The 21,546-nt window shown below is 40.6% G+C and overlaps 1 protein-coding gene across 1 annotated transcript in view; it reads right to left on the reverse strand.

The window, feature by feature from the left end:
- LOC124132683 (hsc70-interacting protein-like) overlaps positions 1–21,546 on the reverse strand; it is a 67,125-nt gene that overhangs the window by 22,581 nt on the left and 22,998 nt on the right. The window contains exons 6-8 of the mRNA XM_046496739.2: positions 5,477–5,561; positions 4,676–4,786; positions 3,306–3,408 (exon numbers count right to left, since the gene is read on the reverse strand). Of these exons, the coding sequence (XP_046352695.2) occupies positions 3,306–3,408; positions 4,676–4,786; positions 5,477–5,561 (299 nt within the window). The remainder of the gene's footprint in view (positions 1–3,305; positions 3,409–4,675; positions 4,787–5,476; positions 5,562–21,546) is intronic.

Genomic DNA, 21,546 nt, shown 5'->3' on the forward strand with positions numbered 1-21,546 from the left:
CATCGGGATCATAAGGCTGCGACACGGTACATGAAAACTTGACTCAGCATGTTACAACACGGTTCCTCCATCATCAAAGATGAACTAGACCTGACCAAGCAATGCTTGTCACATCGGGATCATAAGGCTGTGACACGGTACATGAAAACTTGACTCAGCATGTTACAACCACGGTTCCTCCATCCTCAAAGATGAACTAGACCTGACCAAGCAACGCTTGTCACATCTGGATCATAAGGCTGCAACACGGTACATGAAAACTTGACATCTGCCATGTTACAACACGGTTCCTCCATCATCAAAGATGAACTAGACCTGACCAAGCAATGCTTGTCACATCTGGATCATAAGGCTGCAACACGGTACATGAAAACTTGACATCTGCCATGTTACAACACGGTTCCTACATCATCAAAGATGAACTAGACCTGACCAAGCAACGCTTGTCACATCTGGATCATAAGGCTGCGACACAGTACATGAAAACTTGACATCTGCCATGTTACAACACGGTTCCTCCATCCTCAAAGATGAACTAGACCTGACCAAGCAATGCTCGCACATCTGGATCATAAGGCTGCAACACGGTACATGAAAACTTGACATCTGCCATGTTACGAACACGATTCCTCCATCATCAAAGATGAACTAGACCTGACCAAGCAATGCTTGTCACATCTTGATCATAAGGCTCCAACACGGTACATGAAAACTTGACATCTGCCATGTTACAACACGGTTCCTCCATCATCAAAGATGAACTAGACCTGACCAAGCAATGCTTGTCACATCGGGATCATAAGGCTGCGACACGGTACCTGAAAACTTGACTTGGCATGTTATGTAATGGTGTAGCGATATGGCGATACAAGACCCACGATACAATACATCAGTTTACGACCCCTATATCGCGATACATATGATACACTGCATTACAAGTAATATCGGCGTAAACACATGTGAATAATAACAGAAACGGTTAAAAAACCAGCTTATGGAGATTCTCTAGTATTTCATAGTTGGACATAAACAGCATGACATTTACAGCACCCTCTACCCTATGTTTCTGCAATTCAATATCCCATCTTTGATCTCTGAAATTTAACAAGTATTTGTCACAGAGTGACGAAATATCCCCCGCCATATACACCATAGTACCAAATATGAAGACAATCCAGCGATTAGTTCTTGAGATATTGTGGCAACACCGTTTTCCAACTCCAAAAACAGATTTGCCTGCTGTGACCTTGAAAATGGGGTCAAGGTCACCAAATCTGACAGGTGTATGCGGTGTCTGTATATACATCATAGTTCCAAATATGAAGACAATCCAGTGATTAGTTCTTGAGATATCGCGGCAACACCATTTTCTAACTCCAAAAGCAGATTTGCCTGCTGTGACCTTGAAAATGGGGTCAAGGTCACCAAAACCGACTGGTGTCTGCGGTGTCTGTATATACACCATAGTTCCAAATATGAAGACAATCGAGAGGTTTAGTTCTTGAGATATCGCGGCAACACCGTTTTCCAACTCTAAAAGCAGATTTGCCTGCTGTGACCTTGAAAATGGGATCAAGGTCACCAAAACCGACTGGTGTCTGCGGAGTCTGTATATACACTATAGTTCCAAATATGAAGACAATCCAGTGTTTAGTTCTTGAGATATCGCGGCAACACCGTTTTCCAACTCCAAAAGCAGATTTGCATGCTGTGACCTTGAAAATGGGGTCAAGGTCACCAAAACCGACTGGTGTCTGCGGTGTCTGTATATACACCATAGTTCCAAATATGAAGACAATCCAGTGTTTAGTTCTTGAGATATCGCGGCAACACCGTTTTCCAACTCTAAAAGCAGATTTGTCTGCTGTGACCTTGAAAATGGGATCAAGGTCACCAAAACCGACTGGTGTCTGCGGAGTCTGTATATACACCATAGTTCCAAATATGAAGACAATCGAGAGGTTTAGTTCTTGAGATATCGCGGCAACACCGTTTTCCAACTCTAAAATCAGATTTGTCTGCTGTGACCTTGAAAATGGGATCAAGGTCACCAAAACCGACTGGTGTCTGCGGAGTCTGTATATACACCATAGTTCCAAATATGAAGACAATCCAGTGTTTAGGTCTTGAGATATCGCGGCAACAAACAGGTGGGACGTACGGACGGACGTACGGACGGACGGACGTACGGACGGTCGTGAATACTATATCCCCCGCTTCGCGCTTTCGCGCGGCGGGGGATAATAACAAATGATTCAGAGTGAGTGAGTGAGTGAGTGAGTGAGTGAGTGAGTGAGTGAGTGAGTATGGTTTTACGCCGCTTTTAGCAATATTCCAGCAATATCACGGCGGGGGACACCAGAAATGGGCTTCACACATTGTACCCATGTCGGGAATCGAACCCGGGTCTTCGGCGTGACGAGCCAACGCTTTAACCACTAGGCTACCCGACCGCCCCTCAAATGATTCAGAGATGTGATTCACCTGCAAAAGAGAGACCCGGGAAGATCTGGTGTATTATAGGTCTTCATCAACCCATGCTTGCTGTAAAAAGTGACTATGCTTGTCGTAAGAGGCGACTTAGGGGATCGGGTGGTCAAGCTTGCTGACTTGGTTGATGCATGTCATTGTATCCAAATTGCGTGGATCGATGCTCATGATGAGAATCAATGGATTGTCTGGTCCAGACTCGAGTATTTACAGACAGCTTGACTATTGCTGAGTGCAGCATTAAACATCAAACACAACAAACATTAAAAAATCAGCAAAAAGAAGAATATCAACTTCTGAAATAAAAGTACTGTATCATATCGCACCCATCGTACCGGGATACGTATCGTATCGTGACCCCAGTGTATCGTTACAACTCTAATGTTATGAAACTTTATTCTATAATGAAACTGACAATATCTTGAGGATTATTGGACACATTGTCAGATAATATAATACACGTACATACATTTATTGCAATAGAAAGTTATCAGTGAGGGGTATAAATACATCCATTACAGTATCCGTAATTAATTATTGTTTTCATCTTTCATGTCACAGAGCACACAAAATGTCTCAATTTAAAATATATTAAAATATTCACTTGTATTAAAGAAACACCGATTAAAAAAATCAAAAGCAATCATCATAACTTTAAAAGCTTTTGTCTAGTATATTGTTGCAAACAGGTATATTCCCATTCTTCAACCAGTGTTTGGAAAGGACTGATGATTTGTCCATCCAATTGGGAATTTTTACTGACATTTGCAGGGCTAGAAACTCACAGGAGTAACATTACACAGGCGTGTACTTACATTGGGGGTTACATCGTGGAGCAGGGCATTAGCGTCGTCGTCGTAGTCCAGCTTGCACGCGAGTGTCAGGTCATGGTAGGCATTCTCCCACTGACCCAACATCCTGGAGGAACATATTAGAAAATCTCATTACACGAACAGCCTAATTCTCAAATTCAAATTCCGTGACAGTTATCGACATTGCCTGATGTGACCTTCAACATCCTATATGCAAAAAAATCTACAACGTACGAAAAAAAGATCACAAGGTGCATCCACTGGGATGCAGAAGACCTGCATGCCTGTTTTGGAATATATGCTTGTTTTTCATAATTTGGTACTACTTTTTCCGAAGGTGATCATTTAAAGAATACCTTATACAGTTGAATACATCTATTAATAATCTTGCACTTGTTGATGCTTTTAGTTGGTGAGCGACATATCTATTTTTAAATAACGGCCTCTGACCATGCACAATCGTTTGGCACTTGTCTTAAGACTACTGTTTTCAAGTTTTGACATTTCTCCGAGACACTGATGTTTAAACCTTGGACCCAAACAAATAAAGGCTTTGAATCCCCTTGACCGCTAAAATAAGGAAACCCATCAATTATCCAGACGGTTGATTTCCCACTGAAATCATCAAGATTGACAAATTTCTAGATTAACCAATCACGGGTATTGAGTAATATCACTTTGTATACAAAGCAGTATTCTGGAAGACATCGTTCAGAGGGTGGAGCTTCCAGATTAACAGTATCCAGTACCATCTCTTAAAGTCGTTTGGTATGACACAGCCTTGGATCAAGGCTCTCTGCCGGACACTCTACCACTAGATCATGGAGGTGTTCATATTGGGGAGACAAAATGTTAGTTTGAAAGTGAAGTTCCCCAAAAGGATCACTGAACAATTTACTGTGAAACCTGACTTTGAAGACAACATTCCCTGGTGAAACTGTCCAGATGAACACATTTCCTATTAAACAAATCTTGACTAAATAGTAATGTCTCTTTAACCATATCTACATTTCATCAAGAATCCTCTCAGATCTTATTTTTCTCTCCAAATAACGGAATTGTTCTTTCTTCTTTAAAAAGGGTTGGTAAATTAATCAACAAAGAAACAAGCAATGTGAGCAATTAAAGGGACTATGCTACACAAAATGCTCCCTCCATGGATCGGGTGGTCAGGCTCGCTGACTTGGTTGATGAATGTCATCGATTCCAATTGCGTGGATCGATGCTCATGATATTTATCACTGGATTGTCTGGTCCAGACTTGATTATTTACAGACCGCTGTCATATCTCTGGAATATTGCTGAGTGCGCAGTTAAACAACAAACAAATCCATGGGCATGAATGAGCACAGCTCCCTGGGAGCAGTCCTTACCTGTATGCCTTCCCCCGCCACTTGTAACCAGGAGCCGAGTCGGGATTCAGATCTATGGCTTTTGTACAGTCGTGAATCGCTTTCTTGGGTTTGTCGAGCCGAATAAATACCCTGAAAGAATGTCGGGAAGAAAATTCATACAAACTGTCAGAGTGGCGTTATGTCATCTGAAAAGTAAAAGTGTCATTGATGAGAGTTCAGAAAGATGAATATTCTCACTCAGTCATTTTTAGATCCTCTCCTAATTATTACCATGTATGGCACTCCTCGTGGCGCCTAATTCGCCACGGTGTAACTGAGGTTGTTTATCCCAATTTTGTTTCGCACATATTATCATACCATATCATCTGCCTGTACAAGACAATTCTCACCGAGCCCTCTTTACTTGTCGTAAAAGGAGACTAATGGGATCGGGTGGTCAGGCTTGCTGACTTGGTTGATACATGTCATCGATCCCAATTGCGTGGATCGATGCTCATGATATTAATCACTGGATTGTCTGGTCCAGACTTGATTATTTACAGACCGCCATCATATAGCTGGAATATTGCTGAGTGCAGCGTTAAACAACCAACCAACCAAACAACCAACCCTCTTTACATACATGGCAGAAGGGGTTGTTCATGTTAATATTATCACATACAAGATATCAATCACTGGATTGTCTAGTCTTGACTTAATTATTTACAGACTGCCGTCTTATAGCTGGAATATTGCTGAATTGTTAAACAACAAATAAAGAACAAACAAAACATACTTACCATCACATCATATCACCTGCCTGAACAAGACAATACTCACCGAGCTCTCTTGGCATACATGGCGGCAGACAAGGGGTTGTTCTTAATGCCTTCAGAGTACAGCTTCAATGCCTCCTCTAGCCGACCTACAATGACAATGTCACCACACTCATGAACGACCAGACTTATTTGGAAAAATAAAAATAGAAGACATTTGGTTTGCTTTTGTTAACCTATTGTCTTGTCATGTCCTATTGTCTTGTAGCTAAACCTATTGTCTTGCAGCTCAACCTATTCTCTTAAAGCTAAACCTATTGTCTTGTAGCTAAACCTATTGTATTGAAGCTAAACCTATTGTCTTGCAGTTAAACCTATTGTCTTGTCATTACCTATTGTCTTGAAGCTAAACCTATTCTCTTAAAGTTAAACCTATTGTCTTGAAGCTAAACCTATTGTCTTGCAGTTGAACCTATTGTCTTGTCATTACCTATTGTCTAGTCATTACCTTTTGCCTTGTAGTCAAACCTATTGTCTTGTCATTACCTATTGTCTTGTCATTACCAATTGTCTTGTCATTACCTTTTGTCTAGTCATTACATATTGCCTTGTAGTTAAACCTATCTTGTCATTACCTATTGTCTTGTCATTACCTTTTGTCTAGTCATTACCTATTGCCTTGTAGTTAAACCTATTGTCTTGTAGTTAAACCTATTGTCTCCTAGTTAAAACTATTTTCTTGTAGTTACACCTATTGTCTTGTAGTTACACCTATTGTCTTGTAGTTACACCTATTGTATGCACATTTCTTTTTTGTAGTGGAAGAAAAATGCGTTTGGCAGATTATAAGAAAAGAAGTGCATTTCATAATATAAAATTTCCACTTCAGATATTTTACGGTTGAAACAATCTGTAAACAAATTTGAAGTCAAACCTTAAGAGTACATATTAACTGCAACGATGTTTGCTTGAGTAGGCTGTTGTTCCCATTCTGACTACGTCCTAAAAAAAGCGTGACTAACTTAACAAATATACTACTCAAAAGAAGTTAAAGAACACCCAATTTGTTTACATAACTATAGCTAACTTCCTTTGAGTAGTATATACACTGTTAGTCTAAATGTTAGGTGTGGCACATGCAGATTTATTCAGATCTCATACACTGTTGCAGAATGAGTGAGTGAGTTGGGTTTAACGCCTCTTTGAACAGTTTCCAGTTATATCTCAGCATGTCAGCTTAATGTGGGAGGAAAGCCCGAAGTGATGCAGGTATCAAACATGTACCACTTTGGCTTTGTTGCAGAAAGCAGCTCAGGAATACTTGGACACTGAACTGTCAACCTAGGTCAATACACCTTATTTGCTCAGTATTTTTAAGCTTTTGACCTCCAACTTCAGTGTCACATCTGAGTGAGTGAGTGAGTTGGGCTTAATGCCGTTTTAAACAGTCTTTCAGTTATATCACAGTGTGTCATCTTGATGTGGGAGGGGGGCCCGTGATGAGGGTCACATGTGTACTGATGCCTATCACTGGGTGATACCATGAACAGGCCATAAAATTGGAGAAGATGAGATTCGAACCCAGATCCTTGAATGGCTACTTTGCCACCACCACATTGAGAACTTTCAAATAAATGTGGAGTAAAAGTGAGTGAGTGAGTGAGTTGGGTTTCACGCCGCTTTTAACAGTATTCCAGTTATATCACGACGTGTCTGCTTAATGTGGGAGGAAAGCCCGAAGTGATGCAGGTCTAAGACGTTTACCACTTCGGTGAAACCCATGAGCACGGGTATGGTGCTGACAAACCAAGAAACATAATTGGGGCGAAGCGGGATTCGAACCCACAATTATAGGTTTCTGGCGTGCCCAAGGGACGCAACTCTGTACAGCGAATCGTGGCGCCTTAGACGACTGGGCCACCCGTGCCCCCTGGAGTAGAAGTAAGATCAAAACAACTAATAGCAAGTTAATCACATATTTATTCATAAATCAACAACCAATATTAACAGACTTACACAACAATATCTAAGTCTGTCATGCACTGTTCCCAAGCAAATACAGTTAGCATGGTGAATATCATTTATTTCAGCGGCATCATATATATCAAAATGGCAAGACATGTTTTAACAAGACTGTACATTTACAGCAGAATACTTTCTTCTTTAAGTGAGTCAGTGAGTGTCATGAAAAGGTAAAACATTCAATGAAATAAGATGAATTTGATGGGACCTTGGATGAATGCAAATACAATCAGTGTAAAAGTTTTACAAAATCAAACAATATATCTTTCATTCAATTTCACCGGAATCTTAATAAAATGGCATTGTTATCACCCAGACAACTGAGGTAAATGCATAAACAATCATTATAAAATTGTACCAAATAAATATTCTTCTGTTAACAAGTTTAATGAAAGAAGACAGAAACATATCTTTCATTCTATTTCACTGGGAATTAATATAATACTCAAATTTTGATAGGGATACTCAGCTATGTCATTCTGTTTAAATATAAACTTGACATAACTTGAATGTTTTGTGTCATATGGAAAGATAAAAAATATCCCTATCAAAAGTAGAGCAGTATATATGGCACCTTGATATCCAGGCAACAATGGAAAATAATACAAACTTAAACATTCTCTTGAGTAAAGAAGACAGATAAAATCTTTATTTCTACAGCATCAGGATGAATTGTATACGTTGAAATACCACATTTTAGGAAAAATGCTCACTAAACTGATTGGTGGACCAGTGGCAGAGTACAAACCCAGACTCGTGGTGTGAGATACAGTCTACAGTGGCTACTGTACCATCTCAGTATCATGTATTCAACATTGAAAAACTGACATGCAATAGAAAGCCGCAGTAAATCTTTTTTATAGAATGGACGTCTACATGTCCATTAAAACTGGCAGTGGCAAGTCCCATTTCCTTATCTGGATATTTGATTGGTTTGTAAAATGTTAATAAAAATCAAGGGCAGGTAATTTGAGATCACAAGAACCACAGAATAGATCCAGTGGTTAGGGGAGGCTTACCAAAATGCAATCTCATTAAAATCAGATCTTAGTTTTCGCTACCGCTAAACAAAGATCTGAAGACATCCCATTACGGGTCACGTCAGAACGACCTTTCGCGAATTTTGACCGATCAATGAAATGACTGACAAGAAATCGACTTTGGCCAATCAGAAGGCAGCTTTCTCGAGCTTTATGACACTAGTTTCAAACTGGAGACTACGCTTCGAAACATATTCTGACGTAATCTCGATTAAGAATTTTAAAAGAACATTCTGGAATGGCTTATAGATGGCCTAGATTGTATGGATATAATCATAAAACATGTAACTCTTGTTTGGAATACCCCGTGTTAAATATATCGTGGTTGCATGATTACAAAACACATTCCGACTGTCATTTTCATGATCCGGTAAGCGACGCTCTGATTGGTTGGATGAAAGGTCGTTCTGACGTGACCCGTAATGGGATGTCCTCAGATCTTTGTTTAGCGGTAGCGAGAACTAAGATCTGATTTTAATGAGATTGACCGAAATGTGATCCCTGGAGATATGTGAAAAATGGCACCAGGTGGCAAGAATAAAACATCTGAGTTATTCATCCATCATCCCGACTTCACAGTGAATACACCACATGATAGAAAATGTAGTGTTTAAAAGCAGCTGAAGTAGTGATGGTGATATTCTTCAGGTGGCTTTGTTTGGCAAACGTGGCTCGTGAGAATTCACTGGGCTTTGGTCCTTCCCCACACTGAAACACAGGTTGCCGTATATCGCAGTCAATAGCCCAACCCCACCTATATAGCGATCCATGGCAGAAACCTTCAAAATCGTTGCTACTATATACCCCGTCTATATTGCAATGCGGTCTGAAGAACATCATTATAGTATACTATATTGCAATTTATACTTATCCTGACTCATATTTATTGCTTATCTCTCTCTTTTTCGAATAGGTAGTGGAAACTTCCTGTGCTGTTCCCAAAGAACTGAGAAAACAGCTCACTCAAACGCACCCTCACTCTGCGTATGCGCACCGGAACCATGTGACCAAAGCCCCGTAGGTAATCACTCTCTCTTTTTCATGCATCTTGGCAGCTTGAAATGCTTTTCTGTGCATCATAATCCAAGCTATCCATAAAAAATTAACCCTTTTTAACGATATATTTAGCTTGGATTATCTTCTGTAGTATTCCATACATCATATCAAACGATTATTTTTTATATTTGGCATTAGATTTTTTCTTAATTTGGACTTAAATGCAGCCCCTATCGGAGTTATGAAAACATGTAACCATGTAAATTACGTGTTTCAGATTCGGACCCTCATCCAACCTGTACCAGCTGCACAGTACAGAACTGCACTGCAGAGAATAGATGCAAATTCTGCGCCCCTTTGGGGCAGGAAGAATTTAGTAATTATCTTTTTGCAGTGCAGAGAAAAAAGATGGATCGGAAACGACGTGAGTCATCACACTCGTTATCATCCTCGGAGACGGCTAAAAATAAGAAGAGGTTAGAATCTATGCCCTGCTCTTCATCAGAGGAAGGGACAGATTTTGAATTAGATATTATTCAAATTACTCCCGCTGAAGATGATGCAGTCACCTCCCATCTTACTTCCTTGTCTACAAGTAAGAAGTCTAGAGGGTCTAAGAATACACCTACTGAAATCTTCAGTCAGGCTATTAATCTACAACAACTAGCTAAGGAAAAGAGAGCTGCATCATCTACATTGAAGCCGTCTTCCCCAAGCAGAGAGCATGTTTTCGCAGAGATTATTACCTCTACAAAACCACGGACTTCATCATTATCCAAGAAGGGGGTTTCCAGGAAACCAGAAGTTTCTTCTAGTTAGAAGAAAACCATCTTCCCGAGGCAAGAGAGTTAACTGACTTTAAAAGTCCAGTTCCCACCCTTGCCGAACTAGGCTGGAATTCCTTGGCTCGATCGTAGTGCCACCAGTGGTTATTACAAGTTATGTCCCTTCTAAGCCTCTCCTAATTAAAATTCCACCTCTCGTATCACTTGCATTTGCTTCAAACAAAATGGTGGCGCCCAGTCAAGACGATCTGATCAAAACTCAAGATCTGTATTGTGATAAAACAGGTCTTACACGGTGAAGTGCATCAAATCACGTGAGCACCTTGATTAAAAACATAAAAAGATTTGTAAAATATCTGTTGACAACGAGTTGGCGGTACATATGCTTTGCAAATCCTGCAATCGCTGAAATCTGCACGACAGTTTACAAACTGGATTTCGATTTTGTTGCGAAATTTTGATTGGACTATGCATAAACTTGTTAGTCCAGCCAAAAATGTAACACCATAATACCAGCCTAGTTCGGCAAGGGTGGAAACTGGACTTTGATAGTCAGTAAACTCGCTTGCCTTGGGAAGATGGAAGAAAACCTGCGCGCAGACAATTATGTCCACACAACCCCAGAGGTTCGCGCAGCCCGCACTGTCATCCAATCGGGCTACAAATATAACAGATACAAACCTCAATCAGCCTCAGACCTTCGCGCAGCCCACACATTTACGCAATCTCTGGCGTTTTATTCAACAAGAGGTTACACAGACGCCTGCGTTCATGCAGCCTTCAGCGTTTACACTGCCAACTACATTTGCGCAGACTACCTTTTTTTACACAAGGTACTTTTCAAACACCTGCTATTAATACAGATATGATAGCAAATATTACACGACAAGTCGTAATGGCTATGCAACAACAAATGTGTAATTTGACCTCTGTAGTTGTCAGGATAAGATAAAATAACATATTTGTCATCTGTCGTTTGTTCTATGATCGTTTGTCCCACGAATAACCAATTTGTGTTGGCCATCTACCCACGTATTTAGGGGTGGCCAGTGAAGAGGGTATTTTACTATAACAATGCATGTAGTTAAAATACTATTGTGACACTACTGCAGTAGTGGTACCTTTGAGTGAGTGAGTGAGTTGGGTTTAACGCCGCTTTTAACAGTATTCCAGTTATATCGCGGCGTGTCAGCTTAATGTGGGAGGAAAGCCCAAAGTGATGCAGGTTTCAGACGTTTACCACTTCGGTGAAACCCACGAGCACAGGTATGGTGCTGACAAACCAAGAAACATAATTGGGGCGAACCGGGATTCGAACCCACAATTATAGGTTTCTGGCGTGCCCAAGGGATGCAACTCTGCACAGCGAATCGCGGCGCCTTAGTCGACTGGGCCACCCGTGCCCCCGTGGTACCTTTGAATATTGACTCATCATTCTGATTACAAGATCTCACACTTTTTGCTATCTGTATCACTTTCAAGTTCCACTGGCGATGTCAACCAACATTTGATAGCCAGTCCAGCACTCATGTTGTTGTTGTTTTGTATATAAGGCTAAAATAAATAATAGTCTTGGTTCTCAGGCACTGCCCACATCATCATAAGTTCATTGCATGTTTCGTTTTTGTTTCCATTAATATTTCATTTAAATCACTGCATCTAATAATATTGTTTGATTGAAATGAGTGAGTGAGTGAGTTTGATTTTACGCCGCTTTTAGCAATATTCCAGCAGTATCATGGCGGGGGACATCAGAAGGATTGAAATGAAGTACAAAGTAGAAAAATTGTACCTGAAAACGAAACATTTTCGTAACTTGTCATGTCCTTGATCAGTTCCACACGTGACCTAACACGTGATAATTAACCGGTAAAGATGAAATCATCAATTAGCAAGTATTGTAGAAGGTGTGTATCAGAGACTGTGTTTTCCCAGTGTTTAAGGTAAGGCAGCCAGATTACTCCACTGCAAACATGAAACTGACTGAGGAGAAGCTGTCCATTTTCTTACTCCCTTGTATGACATGGCTTCTCCACAAAGCCAATACCCAGAGCTGAATGACATAACGATTTCACATTAATAATTATCATATTTGTAGTTTGTATCATATAACAGATTTCTTTTCACCAATAATCAGATCTGAAACCATGTCAGTTTTACTCCTGTTCCCGTTATTGTTTCTGCTCATTGTCCACACAACGGAAAAAGATATGGTAGAAGAAAACAGAAGTGATCACCAGATCGGGGTGAAGATGGCAAACTATCATCATGGACAATCCTGACCCTAAGACTGTCACAATGTCAATCCAAAATGTACTTTTAGCCAAGTATAATGAGAGGTTCAAGGAAGCACTTTACCCGTTGTATATTGGCAACACATGACAGATCATCATTGACAATCCTGACCTCAAGACTGTCACAATGTCAATCTGCAATGTACATTTAGCCAAGTATAATGAGGGGTTATATATATGTAATTCTTAAAAGTTACCGTATATGACCGCATATATAAGCCGAATTTTGAGGACCAGAAAAAAGATTCTGTAGAAAGGGGTCGGCTTATCCACGGGATACACTTTCATGATAGTATTTTTCAGATCATGATCTGTCAGAAACATCGCCTGAATGACGGTCCGATAGATTACAACTTCCTGAAAGTTTGGAAGTTGCCATGACTAGAGCCATTATTGTTATAAATTATCAATAAAGTTATTATTAAACACCAATGTTGTCATTATTAAAAAAATGTTATGCATGTTACTACTTCCGATAATAAGTTTTCAATTGAATGTTCAAAGTTTATCGTTCTTCATAAACTCCACAATCTTTACATGTAGATATATATGTAATTCACAGCTATAATATATAATCCCCAGATAAAAGCGCCAATAGCTATTACGTACGTTTTGCAAAGTTCATAAATTGATAGTGAACAAGTGTACCTTTATTGAAAGAGGCAAATAAACAACTGTATCGGCGAGTTATTTCGTTCGCCATTTGCAAAAACATGTGATCAGCTGTTTCCTATGACGTCACAAACGGTGACCACTGTGATTGCTTCCTGTTGTTTAAAAAGCAACACGATACACAAGGAAATGAGCACTGATAATAACAGGTCGATTGGTATTGTCATGTTGTTTGCACAAACATTTTCAAGTTGTGGGTGCTTAGTGATCGTGTTGGGAGGGGCTTAATTCCTTTGTTTTCGAGAGATTAGTTTAATAAACTGGAGATGCCTGTGAGTAAGTGATGGTCATTCAATGTGTTCATAGTTTAATTAATTCAATTGGATTAACATACAATAATGGTATAAAGGGGGGTATAAAAGCAGGTATATTTTTACTGACTGACATTCTCATCATGAGTTTGAAACAAAAACGTCATGCTTACGATGCTGAATTTAAACTGCGAGTCTTCGCTCTGGCTGATATATTTTCTCGCGGGTTCATAATTCTATATACACCGATTCACAAAATGGCGCTTCGTTGTTGATGGCAACATATAACGATCATTATGAGATTAAAAAACCTCAAGAGAAACAGCTTCCCACATTATGAAAGTGGATGACTGGTTTCTTAAATCTTTATTAGAAAAAATAATGACTTTTTCAATATAATTACAACGTTTTTCATCTTATATTTTTGAATATCTGCGAGTACCGGCACATGTCTTGCAGTCCGACTTCGCAGTGTTTTTTGCCTTTCACTTCCTGGTTCGGCTTATCTGCGGGTCATATCATTTTCTTTCGTTTTTCAATTGTCAAGGTAACACCTCGGCTTATCTACGGGGTCAGCTTATCCGCGGTCATATACGGTAACCAGGACAGTTTGGATACTAGAGTAACTGAATTTTGTGGGGAATGTATACTCGCTCAAAGATGACCCCAGGCCGAATAGGACACCGACGCTCGGAGAGTTTATCCAGGCCTTCGATATTTACAAAGACATTTATTGTGAGAACAATGATGCCAAAAGGAAACAGCTGGATGGCCACGAGCAGACAGTGATCGAACTTGCTACTCTGTACGGTGGGACATGCTACTACGACTACCACAAACTTTTCGCAGCTTGTGCGGCAGCTTTTGAAGCAAAAGGAGTTGTCATTCGATGGGACATGAGAGACTCAAAACTCTACAGCCTGTGTTCCTCAGGGCGCCGTACCAGGACGTGTTCAGTGTGTCAAAGTGTAACCCACGGCACGCACGTCTGCCCGAGTAAAGCTACAGCTCGCCGACCAATTGTCAGGCCACAAGACAGACATGTTCCATATGACCGACGAAATGTGGACAGTAATGCCACGTACATAGACTCAAGAGGTAGACTTTGTGTTCGACGTGATGGACTAGAGATCTGTAACAACTTTAATGATACCGGCTGCAGCTGCCAACAGTGTCCTTTCATACATACCTGCCTCATTTGCCATTCAAGAAAGCACGGCAAGGCACAGTGCCAGAAAGCTCAGAAGGATTGACAACACTATGCCTTAGACAGAGCAAGTACTAAGCAGACATTGACGTTAACACCTATTAACATTGAGAGATTAAAAGCGGACTTACAATTCCACCCAGACAAATGTTTCTTCGATTATCTCATTTCTGGCCTGGAGACAGGATTCAATCCAATGTTAGACTCTGTGCCTAAATCGACAGTGGAATGCCGCAACAACCTTAGTGCCAGGAGAAATCCAGTGGATGTGTCCGCAGCTGTCAGGAAAGAATGTGCCAAGCAGTACGTTATCGGGCCTTTCCAGGAGTCCCCCTATGACACATACAGGCTTACTCCACTTGGACTTGCCGAGGGGAAATATTCTCGGAAGAAACGTTTGATATTGGACTTATCGGCCCCCCATGATGACGATACCGTCCCAAGCATCAACCAACTAATTGACAAGACATCCTGTTCTCTTTCCTACGTAACTCTCGATCATGACATTTCTATCATTATTCAGCTCGGAAGAGGGGCCCTCATGTGTAAGGCAGATATAACTGACGCCTTCAAACAGATTCCATTAAGCCCCAAATACTGGCCATATTTCGGGTTCAAGTGGGAAGGACTGTACTATTTCTACACCCGGCTTGCCTTCGGTTGCCGATCTAGCCCCCAAATATTTGACACTCAATCTCAAGCCATTTGCTGGATTTTGAGAAACAATCATGACTTCCTTCATGTGCTACACCTGCTGGACGACTTCCTAGTCCTTGACCCTCCAGGCCACGACGCTGAATCGACCATGATCACTATACTGTCTCTCTTCAAGAGACTCAACATTCCACTAGCTCTCCATAAGACACAGGTACCCCTTACAGAGATCGAGTATTAAGGCATCATTCTTGACTCAAATCATATGACTGCTAGGTTACCTCAAGATAAAGTGCAACGCATAGCAGAGCTCTTTGGCAGATACTCCACAAAGAGAAGTTGCACCAAGAGAGAACTTCTCTCCCCGCTCGGACACTTGAACTACGCTTGCAGAGTGATCGTGCCAGGCAGGACGTTCGTCTCCTACTTGATCGAACTTTCCACAACTGTGCATCACCAAGTTAGCTTGTCAGGCGATTGTAGAAAAGATTTAGCTATGTGGAACAAGTTCTTGATAGAATGGAATGGTATTTCCCTCTTCCACGACCTCCACATCTCACCTACCCCAGACATTGAGCTGTTCACTGATGCGGCTGCTACAGTGGGGCACGGGGGCTATTACCAAGGTGCCTGGTTCGCTGAAAAATGGTCGGAGGAAGTGCTATGTAGTATGTCCGGTGAATTGTCTATGGCCTTCATGGAACTCTACCCGATCATCATGGTGGCTATTCTCTGGGGTCATCTCTGGGAGGCGTGTGCTCTTTCATTGTGATAATCAGGCTACTGTGTTCACCAAAATGTACTTTGAGCCAAGTATGATGAGAGGCTCACTGAAGCACTTTACCCACTGTATACTTGCAACACACGACAGATCAGCATGGACAGCCCTGACCCTAAGACTATCACAATGTCAATCCAAAATGTACTTTTAGCCAAGTATGATGAGAGGTTCAAGGAAGCACTTTACCCATTGTATATTTGCAACACATGACAGATCATAATGGACAACCCTGAGCTCAAGACTCTGTGCCCAGGATATCTGGTGAAGTCCTGCAACAATGTGACTTTAGCAAAAACTGACGTGGAGTTTCAGGAGGCTCTTCACACAATGTTAAGCGTTACGTAGCCAGACGGCAACATTACAAATCGACATGGAAGGTCCTGACCTTAAAGCTGTCTTCCCAGGACAGGGGTGAAGTCCTTCAGCAATGTATTCCTAGTCTAGTATGATGAGGTGTTTGGAAAAGCCCTTTTCCCAGGGTTTTGTGTCAGACATCCAGATGGCAACACATGACAGATCAGGATGAAAGTTCTGACTTTAGGACTATGAACATCTAGCTGATCATGTAGAAGATTTTAAGCGATCACTACAGACTTTTTTTTGCGTACTTATTGTATAATATATCTGATCTATTATTTAATATTCAGAAGACATAATTCTTATGTTAATGTTATTTTTGTCATTGTCCAAGCAAGTGCAGGAGATAGAAAGAGAGAAAGAACTGATCAGATTAACGATCAGCCTGAAGACTGTGACAATGTCAATCTGCAATGCACTTTTAGCCAAGTATAATGAGAGGTTCAAGGAAGCACTTTACCCATTGTATATTGGCAACACATGACAGATCATCATGGACAATCCTGACCCTAAGACTGTCACAATGTCAATCCAAAATGTACTTTTAGCCAAGTATGATGAGAGGTTCAAGGAAGCACTTTACCCATTGTATATTGGCAACACATGACAGATCATCATGGACAATCCTGACCCTAAGACTGTCACAATGTCAATTCAAAATGTACTTTTAGCCAAGTATGATGAGAGGTTTAAGGAAGCACTTTACCCATTGTATATTGGCAACACATGACAGGTCATCATGGACAATCTTGACCCTAAGACTGTCACAATGTCAATCCAAAATGTACTTTTAGCCAAGTATGATGAGAGGTTTAAGGAAGCACTTTACCCATTGTATATTGGCAACACATGACAGATCATCATGGACAATCTTGACCCTAAGACTGTCACAATGTCAATTCGCAATGTACTTTTAGCCAAGTATGATGAGAGGTTTAAGGAAGCACTTTACCCATTGTATATTGGCAACACATGACAGATCATCATGGACAATCTTGACCCTAAGACTGTCACAATGTCAATTCGCAATGTACTTTTAGCCAAGTATGATGAGAGGTTTAAGGAAGCACTTTACCCATTGTATATTGGCAACACATGACAGATCATCATGGACAATCTTGACCCTAAGACTGTCACAATGTCAATTCGCAATGTACTTTTAGCCAAGTATGATGAGAGGTTTAAGGAAGCACTTTACCCATTGTATATTGGCAACACATGACAGATCATCATGGACAATCCTGACCCTAAGACTGTCACAATGTCAATCCACAATGTACTTTTAGCCAAGTATGATGAGAGGTTTAAGGAAGCACTTTACCCATTGTATATTGGCAACACATGACAGGTCATCATGGACAATCTTGACCCTAAGACTGTCACAATGTCAATCCAAAATGTACTTTTAGCCAAGTATGATGAGAGGTTTAAGGAAGCACTTTACCCATTGTATATTGGCAACACATGACAGATCATCATGGACAATCTTGACCCTAAGACTGTCACAATGTCAATTCGCAATGTACTTTTAGCCAAGTATGATGAGAGGTTTAAGGAAGCACTTTACCCATTGTATATTGGCAACACATGACAGATCATCATGGACAATCTTGACCCTAAGACTGTCACAATGTCAATTCGCAATGTACTTTTAGCCAAGTATGATGAGAGGTTTAAGGAAGCACTTTACCCATTGTATATTGGCAACACATGACAGATCATCATGGACAATCTTGACCCTAAGACTGTCACAATGTCAATTCGCAATGTACTTTTAGCCAAGTATGATGAGAGGTTTAAGGAAGCACTTTACCCATTGTATATTGGCAACACATGACAGATCATCATGGACAATCCTGACCCTAAGACTGTCACAATGTCAATCCACAATGTACTTTTAGCCAAGTATGATGAGAGGTTCAAGGAAGCACTTTACCCACTGTATACTGGCAACACATGACAGATCAGCATGGACAATCCTGACCCTAAGACTGTCACAATGTCAATCCAAAATGTACTTTTAGCCAAGTATGATGAGAGGTTCAAGGAAGCACTTTACCCACTGTATACTGGCAACACATGACAGATCAGCATGGACAATCCTGACCCTAAGACTGTCACAATGTCAATCCAAAATGTACTTTTAGCCAAGTATGATGAGAGGTTTAAGGAAGCACTTTACCCATTGTATATTGGCAACACATGACAGATCATCATGGACAATCCTGACCCTAAGACTGTCACAATGTCAATCCAAAATGTACTTTTAGCCAAGTATGATGAGAGGTTTAAGGAAGCACTTTACCCATTGTATATTGGCAACACATGACAGATCAGCATGGACAATCCTGACCCTAAGACTGTCACAATGTCAATCCAAAATGTACTTTTAGCCAAGTATGATGAGAGGTTCAAGGAAGCACTTTACCCACTGTATATTGGCAATACATGACAGATCAGCATGGACAATCCTGACCCTAAGACTGTCACAATGTCAATCCAAAATGTATTTTTAGCCAAGTATGATGAGAGGTTCAAGGAAGCACTTTACCCATTGTATATTGGCAACACATGACAGATCATCATGGACAATCCTGACCCTAAGACTGTCACAATGTCAATCCAAAATGTACTTTTAGCCAAGTATGATGAGAGGTTTAAGGAAGCACTTTACCCATTGTATATTGGCAACACATGACAGATCATCATGGACAATCCTGACCCTAAGACTGTCACCATGTCAATCCGCAATGTACTTTTAGCCAAGCATGATGAGAGGTTCAAGGAAGCACTTTACCCATTGTATATTGGCAACACATGACAGATCATCATGGACAATCCTGACCCTAAGACTGTCACAATGTCAATCCGCAATGTACTTTTAGCCAAGTATAATGAGAGGTTCAAGGAAGCACTTTACCCATTGTATATTGGCAACACATGACAGATCAGCATGGACAATCCTGACCCTAAGACTGTCACAATGTCAATCCGCAATGTACTTTTAGCCAAGTATGATGAGAGGTTCCAGGAAGCACTTTACCCACTGTATATTGGCAATACATGACAGATCAGCATGGACAATCCTGACCCTAAGACTGTCACAATGTCAATCCAAAATGTATTTTTAGCCAAGTATGATGAGAGGTTCAAGGAAGCACTTTACCCATTGTATATTGGCAACACATGACAGATCATCATGGACAATCCTGACCCTAAGACTGTCACAATGTCAATCCAAAATGTACTTTTAGCCAAGTATGATGAGAGGTTCAAGGAAGCACTTTACCCATTGTATATTGGTAATACATGACAGATCAGCATGGACAATCTTGACCCTAAGACTGTCACAATGTCAATCCAAAATGTACTTTTAGCCAAGTATGATGAGAGGTTTAAGGAAGCACTTTACCCATTGTATATTGGCAACACATGACAGATCATCATGGACAATCCTGACCCTAAGACCGTCACAATGTCAATCCAAAATGTACTTTTAGCCAAGTATGATGAGAGGTTCATGGAAGCACTTTACCCACTGTATATTGGCAACACATGACAGATCAGCATGGACAGCCCTGATCCTAAGACTGTCACAATGTCAATCCAAAATGTACTTTTAGCCAAGTATGATGAGAGGTTCATGGAAGAACTTTACCCGTTGTATATTGGCAATACATGACAGATCATCGTGGACAATCCTGACCCTAAGACTATCACAATGTCAATCCAAAATGTACTTTTAGCCAAGTATAATGAGAGGTTCAAGGAAGCACTTTACCCGTTGTATACTGGCAACACATGACAGATCATCATGGACAACCCTGAGCTCAAGACTCTGTGCCCAGGATATCTGGTGAAGTCCTGCAACAATGTGACTTTAGCAAAAACTGACATGGAGTTTCAGGATGTTCTTCACACAACGTTTAGCGTTACGTAGCCAGACGGCAACATTACAAATCGACATGGAAGGTCCTGACCTCAAAGCTGTCTTCCCAGGACTGTGGTGAAGTCCTTCAGCAATGTATTCCTAGTCTAGTATGATGAGGTGTTTGGAAAAGCCCTTTTCCCGGTGTTTTGTGTCAGGCGTCCAGATGGCAACACATGACAGAACAGGATGAAAGTTCTGACTTTAGGACTATGAACATCTAGCTGATCATGCAGAAGATTTCACAACGATCACTACAGACTTTTTTTTGCGTACTTATTGTATAATATATCTGATCTATTATTTAATATTCAGAAGACATAATTCTTATGTTAATGTTATTTTTGTCATTGTCCAAGCAAGTGCAGGAGATAGAAAGAGAGAAAGAACTGATCAGATTAACGATCAGCCTGAAGACTGTGACAATGTCAATCTGCAATGTACTTTTAGCCAAGTATAATGAGAGGTTCAAGGAAGCACTTTACCCACTGTATACTGGCAACACATGACAGATCATCATGGACAATCCTGACCCTAAGACTGTCACAATGTCAATCCAAAATGTACTTTTAGCCAAGTATGATGAGAGGTTCAAGGAAGCACTTTACCCATTGTATATTGGCAACACATGACAGATCATCATAGACAATCCTGACCCTAAGACTGTCACAATGGCAATCCAAAATGTACTTTTAGCCAAGTATGATGAGAGGTTCAAGGAAGCACTTTACCCATTGTATATTGGCAACACATGACAGATCATCATGGACAATCCTGACCCTAAGACTGTCACAATGTCAATCCAAAATGTACTTTTAGCCAAGTATGATGAGAGGTTTAAGGAAGCACTTTACCCATTGTATATTGGCAACACATGACAGATCATCATGGACAATCCTGACCCTAAGACTGTCACAATGTCAATCCAAAATGTACTTTTAGCCAAGTATGATGAGAGGTTTAAGGAAGCACTTTACCCATTGTATATTGGAAACACATGACAGATCATCATGGATAATCCTGACCCTAAGACCGTCACAATGTCAATCCAAAATGTACTTTTAGCCAAGTATGATGAGAGGTTCAAGGAAGCACTTGATCCATTGTATACTGGCAACACATGACAGATCAGCATGGACAATCCTGA

Source organism: Haliotis rufescens, unplaced genomic scaffold (assembly GCF_023055435.1).
Source record: "Haliotis rufescens isolate VD_foot unplaced genomic scaffold, xgHalRufe1.0.p SCAF_7, whole genome shotgun sequence".
Lineage (NCBI taxonomy): Eukaryota > Metazoa > Mollusca > Gastropoda > Lepetellida > Haliotidae > Haliotis > Haliotis rufescens.